The sequence below is a fragment of the Struthio camelus genome, chromosome 3 (genome assembly GCF_040807025.1).
Source record: "Struthio camelus isolate bStrCam1 chromosome 3, bStrCam1.hap1, whole genome shotgun sequence".
NCBI classification, from domain to species: Eukaryota; Metazoa; Chordata; class Aves; order Struthioniformes; family Struthionidae; genus Struthio; species Struthio camelus.
In genome coordinates, this window is record NC_090944.1 from 59,058,088 (window position 1) to 59,075,099 (window position 17,012).

Below are 17,012 nucleotides of genomic sequence, written 5' to 3' on the forward strand. Positions count from 1 at the left end.
TTCACAGAACGATGACAGCGTAGCTTCAAAAACAAATCCTTTATAGGGAAATGGGATGACTACATGACAGACCCTCTGAGCTATGAATTTTCCACAGCTCATGGACTAGGAACTGCTTTAACAATTAGTCTTTGGGGATTTTTTTTTTAACAGAAGTTAGACAGTGACTGATGCCTATAACTGAAAGGTCATGCTGTAGAATAGACTAGACATGAGAACTGAAGAATGCTGAGTTTTAAGTCAAAAGTTTCCCACTAACTTACTGTATTGGTCTGTTTAAGAGACTTAACCCTTCACTGTCCCATGTGTGAAGTGGGGGTAAGAATAATGACCACACAAGAGCATTGCCAGGACTTTAAGACAAAGAGCACAATAATATTTCAGTACTGAGATATTTCTTTTCTTTGAAGATTCTGTTACTCCGGTTTGTTGCCTCCCTCAGGCTCATAACTCCCGTATTCTAAAAGATTTGACATAGGGAGCTGAGTGTGACTATAAATTTGAGCAACACAAGTTGGCAGCAAAGAGTATCAGTGGAAAAGGGTTTGGAAGTTCCAGGTAGTGGAATTGATAGAGTCAATCCAAAAGGATATAATTTTGAAATAAAGGAGATGTATGAATAACACTGGAAAGGCAGCAAAGAGCAAAGGTGAAGGGAACAGTTTCAGTTAGCTAACCGCATTGGGCTGTTAACATAAGTATTCAGGCAGCAAATAAAAATTTCAAACTAGTGTAATAATAACAAGGAAGATTTAATGTGTCAGAAGGCATACATATCATATTGATAAGACATATTTCAGAAGATCTTGAAAGAGACTCAAGAACTCTCTGACCAATGAGAATAGCAACTAGAAAATAACCAGGCAATCATTACCACAGTGTTGCATCCTCGTTCTTGCTCAGCTCTGTTTTTGTGACTGCTAAATCCAAATGAAAGCTCCCCACTTTGTACTGTAGTCAGTATTTAGAAATAACACTGAAAGGGGGTATTTCCTTTTCCTTTTTTTCCTTTAAAATAGAGCTCCTGTTAGAACCCTGCTTTGGTGCAGTACCAGGTGTATTTTGTCATCAGATTGCTGAGCAGAATATCTCAGGAGCTTTCCATAAGGGACTGTAAGCAACAAGAAGAAAGCAGCGGTAGTTATTAAGTCTCTAGCCTTGGTTACTTATTTAATAAATAGTCGCATACTCTTAAAAAAGCTAGAAAGCTCTCAAGACTTCCAGAGCTTTTCAGCAATGCACCATTTTTAAGCTAATAACCTTTTCCAGCCATCTTAGAAGCTCTGCCGATCTACTGAGCCTGGTTGGCACAGGTCACTGGCTGCCTAAGGAACAAACTGGTAGTCATAAGCCTGCACATTTCTACTCTCAAAGAGTGAGGAAGTTAGAAAGAAGATGAGCCGGCGCTGGCAGTATCTAAGAGTGAGCATGCAGATGTCTGAGGAGGTGTTTGCATCTCATGTAAATGTTGTTCTTATATTTCTGTTGTAGAAGATGATGTGTCAAATGTACAAATAATGTGTGCCTGGTGCCAGAAAGTTGGAATCAAGCGCTATTCCCTGAGTATGGGAAGTGAAGTGAAATGCTTCTGCAGTGAGAAGTGCTTTGCAGCCTGCCGAAGAGCATATTTCAAGAGAAACAAGGTAAGATAAATAAGGAAAAATGTAATCTCCATAGACATAGTTTTAATCAGGCCCAGCCTGGGTCTTATTTAGCATAAAATAGAAAAGTGCTTTTCTTTTATTGTTTTCTGTTTCATCTAGTCCCTCCACTTTCCATCTGTATTGTCTGTTGGACTGTCAACCCTTTACTAACGTTGTTTCTTTCAGTTTCCTTCAGCTTGATGCTTAGGTTTTGAGAGAGTCAATGAATTTAAACAAGCAATAACAATTATACACAGTAACATAAGAGTCCCAATTTGGCCTGTGCATCTAAGAATACTTGCTGCATATACATGGCAAAGAGGAGGAATCATGAAAATAGAATAGGATACATATAGAATCTATCCTGTATAGAATACAGGATGGTTACATGCGACTATGTTAGCCTCACCAGGTAGTGAAGTCCTGCTCATCTGAAGTCAGTGGAGGTTGTATCGCTAAGTCCAGAGGCAGTGCGATCATGGCAATGGGTAGATGCTTTTAGGGCCTGAGTCTGGGTCCCATCAAGATAGTGGAAGCCTTCTCATCGATGACAGTGAGCTGTAGTTTCAGTCTTTTGAAGCGTATCTTTGTTAATAAATTATCATTGCCGCAAAATTCAGATCCTGTAGTTTTTGTTTTGGGGTAAGCAATGTTAGAACTTCTAAAGTAGCATGCAAATTCCTCCTACTCACTTTAAATTTGACTTTGTCTAAAATTAGAATGTAATCCTATTATTGAATGTCTGCAAAAATTGCTGTAATTGCTGAAGTGCAGTGCCTGAAAATGCCCTCTAGGTTACTTCAGCAGCTGTTTTCTGCAGCAGAATGTGTGATGTGCCATTTGAAAAAAAAAAAAAAAAGAAGTAATACTCCAGCATTTTTAATTGTTATAAAAGTAGCTGTGTCCTTTTGGTACTTATTAGCGCAAGACGAGCCTTTGGTTAGCCTTCATTGTCTTAGAAATATTTATTATTCCTAAAACCCTTTGCATTTTGGTTTTCTAAATGATACAGTTTACCTTCATGCTATAGAACATTCAAAGTCTGTAAAGTTTGAACAGAATTCAGGTCTTCAAATCTGGTATTTTAAATCTGTAGTAATAACAAATAAGTACATATGGTTCCTAGATTCAAGATGCACTGTTGTAGCAAAATACCCTCCTTTATGAATTTGGGTCACATCATCCTGCCAAAAAAAAAAAAAAAAAAAGAGTGCCTGAAGAGTGCCTGAAGAATTAGGTTGCAAAAATCAGTAGAGTGGAATTTTAGTGGCAGTCTTTGAGAATCAAGCTCATAATGTCTACTGGAGCAGATAGGCAAGTTAAAATCATGTGGAATCTTCTGTGAAGAGTGGTGTTTATACTCTTTTATCTAGAAAAAGTATGGAGGAGTGAAATAAATTCTCCTTAGATGCTCCTCCTTTCAAAGCCTAGGCTGATGCTCAGGGCCATGACAGGAAACTTCCCGTATATCTGTATATGTGCACAGATGCACATTTATGCATGTGCAATTCAGTGCATCTTACAATTTGTAAGGTGCTCTAGGGTAACAGGATACAGACCCCTGTCAGATGATGTTCCCATGAGTTTCAGTCACAAATTTACATGAGTAAGACAGATCAAAGTAACAGAGGAATTGTCAGTGATCCTAGTTAGGTGGTCCTGTGTGCCCAGCAGTGACGGGTACCAGATAGTTCACACTACTTTGGAAAGGCTGGTGAAAGAACAACCAATTCACAAGGGAGTCACTTTAGTCTATAGCTTAGATCTTCAAATAGGAGATTTATAGCCTGTACTAAAAAAAAAAAAAAGCACATTAACATAATGCATATATATACTTCAGCCTTTTACTAGCCCATGAGTAGTAGAATTTAGTAGTAGTTTATGGCTATGAATTCAATCAGTTAAGCAATATACGAAAACGTTCCCCTTTACTTGTCTTAGAATTTTTTACCTGTAGGCTTTGCTGGATACGCCCTTGTCCATGTATTATAAGAAAGGTTGAATTAGTGCATCTCATTCCACCAGCTTCCTTTCCTACACCTCTGTTAATTTCTTCTGGAAGCTATGCCGTTCTGAGTATTTTCAGCTTCTTCTCATACAGAAAGCTCTCTGTGCTCTGCTGTATTTTGTATATATCTAAATAACAATAGAAGTTCCTAATCTTTTGATGTACTGTTCTGTCCCTGTGTAATGTCCTATTCTTTACTAAAGCCGTCATAAATTAAAAAAAATGTCCCATAGGAGAACTTGGCAAAATATGTCAATATAATTGATAACATGTTAGTTGCTACATTAGCTCTCCTTCGAAGTAAGCCAACGAGTCAACTCTTATTCCCCTTTGCCCCTGTGAAATCTGAAATCGTGCAGAATCTGATGCAACACTGGAAATCTAGAGCTGCCCGTTGCGTATGTGTAGAGCATTAGATGATCAGAGGGGAGAATCCTTAGGAAATGTTGCCAGTGAGTTTAGGCAGGTATAGTAGAAGACAGCTGACCCTCATGCTTCTTACTTTGCACTTCACCTGTTAGTAGTGGAGCAGAGGCTTGAGGAATAAGATCAAAGGAACAAGATTGCAATAATTCAAGATTTAACTGCTGACCTTTAAACTGTTATTACCAGCCCAACACTGTACCTGTCTTCTCCATGAGTCTAATGTTTATTTATGTGTTTGAGAAGTTATGTTAGTCTACACTTTCTCATTTTTCAAACAGAGGAGTAAAATAGTCACGTTTCACCTGCCTTATGTATGTTTTAAATAGCAGATCTCTGCAACAATATAGTGTTGTATTACGTTAAATATGTACAGCTGCTGCATTTCAGGGAGCTGATAGGACTTGGTGGTCACTTCATTTAAGGCTTGAATTTCCTAATGGATTGTGTTAAGCAGTCTTCTCTCTCTCCCCCAGATAAGAAGTGCTGTAATATGCGCTTGCTTAAAATGATAAGACGGTTTGAACAGTAAAGAATAAATCATCGATAGTGTCTCAAAACAGCACTAAGTAATGCTGCAAATTAGACATCCCTGAATGCCAATTACTATGTTCAGAATTAGGATTTTTCTCATCATCCTGATAAAAAAAAAATCCTCTTCCATACACAGGGCAAGTGCACCTTGATGCCCTCTATGCTGACAAATTCCCAGCGGGAGAAGGCTTGGCATGAAACCGCTTTCAAGTGCCCCGAGAGGGCAACAAAAATGCCCCCCAAAATCTCGGGTTAGGTAGGCAGTGACTACTCCCACTCTGTAAGTCCTTCCCCAGCCTTATGCAGTAGGTTCAGCAAGAGTAGCAATACACTGGAATAGTGCAGCACACTGCTAGCCTCTGGAGCGTCTGAACCCAAGCCCTTTAGTCGGAAGTACGTTTCAGTCCTTCATGCCTTCTGTCACAGTGGAGTTGTGTCCGTTTGTACTCCAGAAACTCTTCAGGTGCATGTTCTGCATCTGTATATAGCCAGGGTTGCCAGGGATTTTCATGGCTGAGACTGGGAGTTTTTAAGGAAAGCAGACCTGCACAATTGTAAGTCGCTGTTCTCATGAGAAATGCCGATTTTGCCCCTGGTATACTGCTGTCATGACCATTTAAAATTATCTATATTAGCAAATAATGCCTTGCAAGAATAGAAATATATATATATTGCAAGTATGACAGATCTCCCCACGGAGTGTAATTTTGTCTAAATTACTAGAGATAAATGAAGAAAAAACTTGTTTTTTTTTTCTACCCCTTTAGGCAAAGCAAAGTGTTTAGATTATATCTGACTTAGAAAAAAACTACCCCCCCCCACCAAATAACCCAAATCTGAATTTGTGTTCCTGTTTGGTCTAGTATGTATAGTCAAATGTACATAATGAAGTAGTGCATAATGATAACCTGTTGTGCATAATAATACCAATTAAAAGGAAGTGTTACAGGAAAGGGAGTATTTCATGCTAATGTTTGTAATTGAATAGGCTTAAGATGTGGAGCTGTTCCGATGCTCTCTTCCTTAGAGGTTTAATTTTATAGGCCAACTAACTAATATAAAGTTAAGTACTAAAGAGGCACACAGGGGCTAAAAAGCACTAGACCACCAGGTTTCAGAATATTAAATTTACAGGGAAATATTGCGTTCATAATTGGATCCAGTGAGTTTGAAGCCTAAAAAGATTGATTTTAAAATTAAGTTTATTGAATCAATGGGTCAGAAAACAAATTTATTATGACCCGCTGGCTGAACCTAGAATGAGGACTGAATTCATGTAGGTTATATGTGCTGTTCATAGATGTATTAAAGAGTAACTTGCTTGACTTGACTAAGACATTGGAGAAGAAGTGACTGCAAGGTTGTCAGATAGTATTTTGTACTTGACCTTGCTTCTGCTTTGCACTGTCTTTCAGTCAGGAAAAAGGATGATAGATGGTTTTGTTTACAGCGTAATCAAATTTCATTTCTACGAATAAACAAAAAGGCATAAATCAAAAAGTATAAGTAAATTGCTGTTTAGCAACAAGAAGAAGTACACGATGATCTTTTTGGTTCTCCTCGTATGGGACACTGAGGTGCAGAGCTGCACGTGGGTCAATAGCATAGATAGCCAGGTAACTTGGCTAGTGGGGGTCGTACAGCATGGAAGCAGCTGCCTCCACTTCCCAGCCTAATGGATTTTAATGCACAGAGCAGGGACAGACGTCCTTCATGCTGATAGGGCACCCTTCTCTAAGGCAGGATCTAACTTTACTCTCCGTACTGCTCCAAGGTGAGAGAAATGGCAAGACGTATTTCCTTTTCAGTTTCGGAGTTAAATCCTGAAGAGGATGTGTTTTATGGTTTTTTTATCTCATCTGCATGGCACAAATGAATCTGAAGAGTCAAATGGTGTTGTAAGAAGTGATTTGCATTTATCTAGTAATGCATTCTGTTGAATTAGATAATTCCTTCCATTTTCAAATTGCATTTAAAAACAATGAACTGCACACAGCAGCATCATAAAGCCTTAGCACTTCTGCCTGAATAGTTTTTCAGTTAATTAATATATATTGCTACATGATTAATAAGGACATGTATATACAAACACATACTAAAAACTGGGAGTAAACAGAAGCTATCATTTCCAAAAATTATTACTGAGGATTGTCAGAGAAAATTCTCTTGATTTCAAGCTTAATTTTGCAGCCTAACAGTGCATGAGAAATATTTAACAATCTCCCTGTTAAGTCAATGAGTAATATTAAAAAATTTAGCTTCCTTTTTTTTGCCTTAGGCATGTGCAAAATTTAGTTTGTAAAATGATCATCATTCATGAAAATTTGGAAAATTGCTTAAAGTAACTTGATGCAAAGAATGCCCCTAACAGAAGAAGAAATCTTAGATGTTACATCTTCCTTCAGATTCCTTTTCTATAAAAAATTTTGAAACACGTGGGACTCTGAACAGAAAGCTAGTATTTACCCTGGAGATTTAAACTGCATTGATTTGGTGTTCAGAAAGTTCAGTGTAGGGCAGGTGGCCTACCTGGTTTGCATGAAATTGCCTATGTTTGGCTAATGCACAAAGATGGGAGGGGAGAAGATGACAAACATCCCCATAGCTATGACTGCTATGTTAGGATATAAATGAGTGCTGATGAATGAATGCAGATGTGACACTGGGTCTATGGAGGAAATAATTTAAGTGCAGGGCACAATGGCTAACTGCTTTGAAGAACTGTCTAGAGAAGGAGGGGGAAGGAAAATATCCTCCCTCAGAGGAGGTTTATAAAGAATGTGGAGGGTGGAAGGCCCAAGACAGTGACCAAGAACCTGTAACAGGCTCTAAGATATAAAGCAAATCCTGAGTTGTCAAAGAGATGGGTGGCATTAGTTAGAAGGGAGAAGAGTATTTATCATTGTCCAGCTGTCATCAGCTGGCCTTTTTACTTACTGGGTACTAAAACCAGAAGTCTCAGAATTCCTTCCCTAAACTAGAGCTAAGATTTTCCGTGATTAGTAGAGGCAAACGAAATTCCAAAATAACCTACTGAGAGTCACAATATCTCACTGCTCACGCACACCAAAGCAAAATGTATTAACATTGCTAACGATGAAATGCATCAGCACCTGACTGATGCCACCAATGACTTAATGAAGGGACCTGGCAAACCAGTGTGCTTGTCAGTTTGCAAACTCAATGGACATTTTACTGTCCATCTGCTGCCATTTAATACTATAAATTTGAATCAAATTCCCATTGTCCGAATTGCTAGCAGGTATCCAATCCAATTAAAAGGCGTGTTCACTTTTAATTTTAAACACCATGTCACATTACATCAGTCGTGTTGCGTTCTGGCTACTTTGGCTATATCAAGATGAATGCGCTAATTACGACTTTAGAATCTGCTGTCTCTTGGACAGCAGGCATTTGATTCAAATGAATTGACCCGTTTATGTGAGGTGTCCTCACATCAATTCTGAACAGCTTCAGTGATTGCCTTTCTCCTCACTGCCAGAAGTAGGTTTTGTTTATATACAGATGTTACAGGAAAATACCGCTAATTGCATTAGGACTTGACTGGAAATGCATTTAAGGTTTTTGTGTGCTGGATTTATACAGTTAAGACCACTGAGCTGGATTTAAATAGGGAGATACGATGACACCTTGATATTGGAGATGTGGAAGAAGTTGCTGTCTACTGGATACATTCCCAGGGTGCCTGAGAAAGAAAGATGTCTTGTAGCTATTTTTCTAGAGCTTACTAAGGCGTGTTACTGAAGTCTTTAAAACTACTCAGGATGATTTTTTGGAGAGGAGAGAGATACACTAGGGGAAAAACAGACATTTTGCTCCATAAAAAGGTTGGTCAAGATAGAACTCATGATCTATGTCCAGTATGTATTTATATTACCAAGGGATTTTTTGATTAAAGACTCTGGATGCATAGCAATGATGCATTCAGAAAATGGGCAGATAGAATACACATGGATGCTTACTTTGCTCTGAACTCCTTCGGCTCTGAGGTATGTGAGCTAGAGAGTAAAATATTGCTCTCTTCTACGTTCCAGTATCTCCGTTCACGCTATGTTAGATTAGCCCATGTTACCTTGGCCTCGTATGAAATAATGCACCTTCCAGCTTTGTTTCCACTTGATCAATACAGAATCAGCATGGAAAACAGCCTTTGTTCTGATGAAAACTTAGCATAGATCTGCAAAGTGAATTTCATTTGCAGAGATTGTTTGATGCCACTTTCCCCTTTTTTTCACGAACACATCAATCACTAATACTCGTAAGAGCTGGGCAAATAATGAAATGCATATTAAATAATATATTTGTTCAAAAATATCATGACATTTGAATAAATTATTGGCTTGATGCATCTGTTAACTTATCAGTCAGCGCATTAACTTAGGGAAATATTGAAAAAGTACCTTGAGTATTTTTTCACTATATATATATTTTTATTTAAAAAACAAAATTAATCAAATATGGTTTTTAAAAATATGCTTGGGTTAGGAATAATGTTGTGAATGAGACCCTCCGTACATGCGCCTGCAAAGATGTATGCGATACTGCAATTAACTGCATAGTTTAACTAGGTGAAATTCTAACAGTTTTCTGCCTAAACAGAGGACCACAATGGGCAGCAATAGAAAATGTGAGGAGCCCAGCTGAAGGTGGAAGTCATTTCTAGTTCTAAATTTTCACAGGGGCACAAGTAGCTATCCCAGTACTCTCAAACATTAAATAACAGCGAAGTAATTTGTGCAGTAGAGATTGCAGTTCAGTGGAACTGCAGCAAATTATTGTCAGCTGATGATCTGTCTTCAAACACTTTATTACACAAAAATTAAGTTTGCAAAGTTTCTTCTGAAATAGCGACTTCCCTTTCCATCACACTCAAATCTTTGGACAAATTCAGTGATGAAACTATGCCAGACCAAAAGAATAAACCGTATCATATATCTTTTGGCCCCTTCTAGGTAGGGAAGTTACATCCCTTTGTTTGCATACATTTGCTGGTTTACAGCCAGACTGAAGAAGCCTTTGCACACATTAACCGTGAATCTGACCTCGTGAATCTAAATGAGGCTAGGAGAGGCCAAATGGATGTAACTTGCTTGCCGCCAGATGAACAGGAAAATCTATTACCAGGAATTGCTAGTTAAAGTCAGCTACTTGCTATTTATTAAGCAGTGCTCGAAGTGGAAGTGTTAAACTTTTTGGGAGAAGCAGGTAGTTTTTATAGGCAAAAGCCTGAAAATGTCAAATATCTTTACTGTAGAAAATAATTTCTGCAATAGTGAAAGACTGTTTGCTGGCCAGCTAAGTTCAGCTACAGGCTGCTCTCTGTCAAAAACCCAAGCATTTATAACTCATCCATTTGAATTTAAATTGAGCTGAAAGTAAACATATGTTGCAAGTTGTCAGCCTGGATGCAATTTTATATCTAAAGTAAATGTGCTCACCTGTTTAATAATTTTTAGAAACAGTCATAAAATATCTGATGGTTTTGGGGATGGGAGGGTTTTGTGTGTGTATGTGGCATCAGATGTTTTTAGTTTGTTTAGTCTCCTGCCCGAAAAGCAGGAGGCCAGATTCTGCCTTCACTGCACATATGGACAATTCAGTCTGAAGTGCTGGTGCAGCTGCCCAGGTGGGAGCCAGGTCTTTTGGCTGCACAGGTGGTTTAAGATATGGCTCCATTTCTGCCCATTTATTTTCAGAGCAGATCAGCGAGTCTGGCCCTTAGCTGGGCTTTACAAGGGGAAGGATCTTCAGTGTAGTATGAGAGCCCAGTGCAGCTCTGCTGGGGAGTGTGCGAGAGCAGCAAGGGGCTTAGCTTCCCCCATCAGCATAGGCCAAAGAGAGTAATTTTCCCCATATTTCCCCAAACTGATAGAGCTGTGCAGTGTCCTATACACCTGTGGCCCTTCCTACCCCAGAATTCAGACTGTCAAATCAAATGGGAAGCACGCTGAGTTGATCAAACAGTGACCCAGTCTCAATTAATGTTATTTATTTTTAATACAGCTCCTAAGCTTTCACAGTTATGGTGCACCATAGTATTAAATAAGGTTGAAGATGGTTCCTGGAACTGAACACAGGTCTTAAAAGATTAATCTAGAGGTTTAAAAATAAAGCCGACATTTAGATACTATGAGGAGATAGGGTTCAATAGTGTCATAGTGTGGTAATAATGATCAATTTTAACTGGCCATTGTTAAATGATTGAGTCTTATGACTCCATTTGGAGAAGTAATTTATCAATATCATAAAACATTGCTTCTCAGGCTTGATAAGGCAACTCCTTACTGAATTTTGTCTCATGCACAGGCATTAAAAGAATGGGTGAATGTACCCCTAACTTTTAATATTGTGAGATTATAACTTCATCCTAAAGAAAGAAAGGAAGAGGATTTCTCGAAGAGACAATTCTAAAATAACAAGGAAAAGGGTTAACCAAGAGAAAGTTTAAAAAAAGAAAGAAAAAAAGAAACATTGAATCACTCTGGAGGCTATTTAAGAACACCATATTAGATGCACAGATGGTACATATACCTCTGAGCAAGGAAAAAGTAGAAAGGGGAGAGTAAATCTGGCATAGTTAAGAAGTGCATAAGCTTAAAGGGACACTGTCAACTTAAAAATCACACTTTTATTGGAAAATTTGTTACCTACTACTGTTACAAACAACACCTATGATTACTGTAACTGAAAAATTAGACAAAAAATACTCTTCTGCTTTTTGGTGTGCTTGCTTTGGGCCTGATCCAAATTCTGTCAGCGTCAGTGGGTGACTTTCCATTGATTTTAATGAGCTTTGGATCAGGCCCTTTGTATATTTGTCCATTGTGTACAGGCAGTTTCATTATTTTGCATGTGGTCTCTTTTCTTATTGTGTCTGTGGTTTTTCACACAGCAAGAGAGGAAAAAACACTTTTTTCCAAGTTGGAAATGTGGTGGTTTAACTGTGGAAATGCCAACGGGGTCCCAGGCACACTTGTACCAAAAATACCAATGGCCTGACTTTTTTAAAGACAAAGCTCATCCTTCCAAAAATTCGGAAGTCTGCTCATGTCAATAATAAAAAAGGTTTATGAGATTAAAGTGCACACTAAAAATGAAAGGACAAGGAAATGGTTGGAAGGGCATATGTATGGAGTGCTGTGGAAGGTATAGCAAATATATCACAGTAGAACAAACCACCACCTATAAGACTGCAGCTCCTCTAGGCCGCTGAGCAGAGACTTCAGCCCTTACTGAAACAGTGAAGCAGCAGAAAAGTTTAATTAATTTTCCATGTCCATCTTCACTGTAGAGGATGATGAGGAAATTCCTGTTCCAAGGACACTTTTCACAGGAAATCAGAGTGTGGCCTTAGAACAGAAATTGAAGTCTCTTAGGAGGAAGTTATGGAGCAACTTCAGAAACTCAAGTGCAGTAAATCACCAGGACCAGATGGTACTCATCCGAGTGTTCCTAAGGAAATAAAAGTGTGAAGCAGCAGAGATATTGACAAGGATCTGCAATATATCATTAAAACCAGCAACTGTTCCTGAAAATTTGGAAGTCATTTATATGGTGTTTAAAAAAAAAAAAGAGGAAGAGATAAGAAATTTGCTTTCTTCTTGAACATAGGAAATGAAGCTGAGAGTTCCTGAGTAATGTTTATTTTATATGTTTAATGGCAGAATAAAGTGACTTTCAGTTAGGCATGACCTGAACAGTTGTGACGTTTTAAAGAACAGTTGGGATATAATTTTTATATGTAACATGTATTAGACAAAGATCATAGCTCATTTGGACTCAGGATGTGGTTTGATGCCTATGAGTAGTTTGATGCTCTCCACACAAGAGACGAATGCATTTTTGCACACCTGCCTATCTAAGCCCGCATTTTCACATTGGGTGCCTGAAGGTAGATATGTAAATCCAAAAGCTAGACGTTTCAATAAGAAGCTAATTGTGTTCCAAAGGACCTGAATCTAGTTCCAATACAAAAATGACTTTTTACTGCTGAGGAATGTTTTTTATGTATGTGAGAAAAGTTTTTAATTCTATTTCCTACAGAAAAAAATAAATGTTTTTAGGAAAAGCTGTAGTACCTAAAACATATTAGCCAGCAACTGAAATAGTCAAAGTTTTGGATCAAATATTGCACTTTTTTCAGGTGTTTGTAGCAGGAATGGTATGAAAAAGCTGATTTTTTCCACAAAAAGCGGATAGTTCCACACACAAAAGCCACTTAACCAAATCCCCAGTTTTCTGCAGTTAAACCATATGGGCAATGAGTAACAGATCCATGGGCTGAGAAGTACAGAGATTCTGCCAGACAAGAGCACAGCTACTCTGCACGCACACGCGCGCGCACACACACACACACACACACACTGAAGTTAGCTGAGGGAGGGAAATTAGAAGTTTTAATGGATCTGGAATTTAGTAAAGCACTTGACATAGCATCTCATGAAATCTTACCCTCAGATTAATTCAAATTACTTTGGATATGAACACTGTCAAGAGCCTGAAAACTGGCTCAAGGAATAAAATAAAGGGTGGTGATAAAGAGCAGCATATCAGGTTTTGGTAGAGTAGTACCAGAGGGACCTGCATTGGGTTGGTCTTGTTTCATGTTTCATTAATGATCTCCAGGAAAGAACAGACAGCGTGTTCACAAACTCTGCAGATGATACTAAACTAGAAAGAGCTGCAAATACCAGACAGGACAGAAAGTAATTCTCTTGAGGAATTATAAATAATGGAGAAAAGCAACTAAATTACTTTTTCTTTGAAAAGAGCAAGCTAACATATCTAGGGAAAAAATGTGAAATGAGTATCTTAGTGGAATGAGTAGAACGGGACAATGTGCTGAAGCTGAGGGTAGTCAGGGATAATAAATTGGACAGTGAAGATTGTAACGGTAATTAAATGGCAATAACTAGGGTCTGGAGTAGGGGTGTTGAGAAGGATGGTTACTGAAACATGGACAGAGAAAGGAATAGCAAGATTTAGGGATAGTTAGTTGGGCAGAGCTGAAATACGAGCAGTGTGAAAGATGATTTAGGGAATGTGAAGGTATAAAGCCCATGCAGAAGGAAGAAAAGTCTGGAAAGAAGCTCACCTTTTGCAATTTCTAGAGTATTATAATTAGATATATTAGCACTTGGAACTGTGGCCTGAAATCAGCCACTTTACTTGGGACAGATGAAGTTGGAATGAAAAAACACGGGTACATAGAGAAGCTGACAGAGAGAATGGATACGTAGTCTTCTCTGTATTTTCCATCTCTGACTTTGGCAAAAATGAAAGTGTAGCGTATTCAGATTCAGTAGGCAGTATTATTTCCAAAATTGTACTATCCATTTGTGGACTTAGCTATCACAAATAGTAGTTACAAGCCTGAACCACAAGCCATGGAAATAAGCAGGTGTGTTCTATCTTGAGTAGGAGCTGAATTGGGCCATGGTTAAATAGTATAATTGCATAAATTTTATAAAATAGCTGACTATTAGCAACACGTATAGCTATGCCAGGTAAAACAGTAACAGAAACCCAACCTCACTGATTGGAGATATTGCCTGCCAGTGTAAGCCCCAGGTGCATCCTATAACTGAATAGATGACAAGGTATTTTTCCCTCCTTCCTTCAGGTATTGGCTATTTGTCAGATGCAATTTGCCAGATTAGATGGACAAATAATCTGATCAGTATGGCGAGACCCATCTTCCTAATCAGAATGGCTGCACTGATGGCACAGCAAGCATGAAGGACTCTGTGACATAATCCATATCTAAATTGACGTGTCCCATTGGGTCTACCAGATACATAACTGGTGTAAGAAGGTATAGCATTATTAAAATCAGTGGAGCTACTTACATCATCTGTGATTTTGGCCCAGTATTAGGAACTACAATAGCTCCATTTATTTTCTACTGGTTCTGGAGAAGCAATATATTTTCTATAGTGTCAATGGAAGTTTTTTTATTATCATTAAAATAAAAGTATTTCATCTTACTTGCATTCACCCTCAAATCTCTTACAAAGATTCTGCACATTCATAATGCAGTTATGAATGTCAGCACACTGCTCTTTTGAAATATTTTCTGAATTTTAGTATTTCTTGATCTTAAAATATATACCCTTGATGTAAATATAGAAAGTATGGCAAACTTCACAAAAAATTAAAGCAATATGTGAGATTGCAATCTCACGTACCAAGGGGTATTTTTAAAGAGGTGTCATGTAGAACTGATTTCAGTTTGCTATGTCTGGACGTTTCAGTATAAAATGTAACACGTAGGCACCTTTATTATGCCTAGTCTTTCCAAAGAACACAGTGAGAGATATTAAAGCATATTGCATAGACTGTACAACGTTACACAAGGAGTTTCAGCTATTTGTCTGAACACCAGATAAACTAGTGCGTAAAACTGCCATTCACAGAACCTTCAGGTACCCTACGCAACTTGGTTTCCTAAAGATAGTTAACTACGAAGATAAACTGAGTGTGTTTATTTTGGCCTTTTTGCTTCTTTAGCCTTAAACTTAGGTTTGAATAACTCAGCATAAATTGCAGAACAGAATACTAATAAGATACTGATCAATAGCATCAAAACAAGGGAGGTATTTTGGTCTTGCTGATATCAGACGCAGCATTTCCACTGATGTCAGTAGGATGAGACCTGAATCCCAAGATAAAAGCCAGTGGTGAAGTTTTTCCAGGAAAAATGAGCATTATATATTTATCTCTGTGCTTCACGATCCATAACTAGTGCTTAGATTTGTCTGATAAAGCTGTATAAGGGATTTTAAATTTAACTTAATTTGTGTTAAAAAAAGTAAAGCCCAACTCTGCCACACTTACTCAGACAGGATAGCTCTCTATTCTCCAGTAGCCCAAAGCAGTGAGGTAATGCACATTTTTCCTCCTTCCCTATTCTGCTTATCCTTTCGCTTGCTGTATTAAATGAAGCCTTTCTAGCCTTCACAATATAGCTACCAAGCTTTTAACCTGTCCTTGGCTACATGTTGTTATATTTCCTAACCCATTTCCATATTTTCATTGGCAAGGTTAGGATGAGGTATGGCATTTGCTGTTTCTTGTTGGTTCTATATTTGCAGCCTGTCTTGTATTGTCTTATGGATGTTTTCTTAGTTTTTTTGTTGAAAGGTGCCATTGGGATTCTCAGTTGATTTTTCTCTGTGCCCTTAACAGGGTTTAGCTTACCACCCCATTAAACAGTCATTTCTTACGTGCAGTTGTGATTACTGGAATGCAGCTTGCTATTATTAATCATCTTTCCATTCTTATTGTTACATTAATCATGTGAGGAGATGTGAGTGTAAGTTTGGATCCAGCAGGATGACAGGTTCTTATTCATGGTGATGCAAAATTCAACTCATGAAGCAAGGAATGACTTTTACAAGTCATTGTCATGTTTGCCAGTTTAAAACACTGTTCTGTGCCATTTTGCGGTACTCCATGCTAATTGTGACCTGTGTGGATTTAGGAATTTCATGAATAATGCAAGAGATGTAGGAGCAGTTGGAAAAAACAGTTTTGCATGTTGTTTTTGTCAGGGTTCAGTAATGGATTTAGCCTAGAATACAGCCACCAATAAAAAGACATTCTGGTTTCCAGGGCCTCACACTGAGCACATCAGAGTCATTTCAGTTTTACGTGCACTGCTCTATAGCTGCTCTCCTTTGTTTCCAAAGAATATATGCTCGGCTGTGTACATGTGTGTTCGAATATTTATACAGGAAATCTACTTTCACAGACAAGAGAAAGAAAGTCTAACACATTTTCTGCAAATGAGCATATTCTTTCAGAAAGCATACTTATGAAGAAGCAAAGAGGACAGTACAGCTGTAAATGTTCTGCTCTGAGATAATCAGAGCCCCAGCAGGAGCACCTTCCAAGCACAGCTGTACAATTCCCTTTGCTCTCTAGAAGGCACTGCACCCTACGTGCAGTTTCCAAGCTACATTTAACACAATTGCCCATCAGCACTTAGGAAGCAGTTACCACAGAAACCCAGCAGAGACCAATTAGTCACATGATTAAATTAATTAAAATAACCCAGGGTATCTGCCATCTTGCTTTTTTCTGCTGCACATAGCGCGTGACCTAGACAGAGCTGTAATTGGTTAGCATTACTGTGCCTTTTAATCCTAGAATCATCTTCATACTGTACCAGAGGTGATGTTTGATTTTTCCTTTTCCATCAGTCTGTGTTATTCACTTTCCATAGAACTGTTATTCCCGTGACGCAGATGCATTATTCCTTTTCTGTAGATCTGTGTCATTATTCAAAAACATTCTCCAACCCCCTCAGTAAGCCAAGTAATATCAAATTTACAAAACATCAGATTTAACAACAGTGAGATTTGTTATGTTTGGGATAAGAG

At 38.2% G+C, this 17,012-nt stretch overlaps 1 protein-coding gene across 4 annotated transcripts in view; it reads left to right on the plus strand.

Moving 5' to 3' along the window:
- Positions 1-17,012, plus strand: part of SOBP (sine oculis binding protein homolog) — a 120,935-nt gene that overhangs the window by 22,979 nt on the left and 80,944 nt on the right. For all 4 annotated transcript variants that reach the window (XM_009676929.2, XM_068937960.1, XM_009676933.2 and 1 more), the window contains one exon: positions 1,492-1,643. In XM_009676929.2, the coding sequence (XP_009675224.1) occupies positions 1,492-1,643 (152 nt within the window). The remainder of the gene's footprint in view (positions 1-1,491; positions 1,644-17,012) is intronic.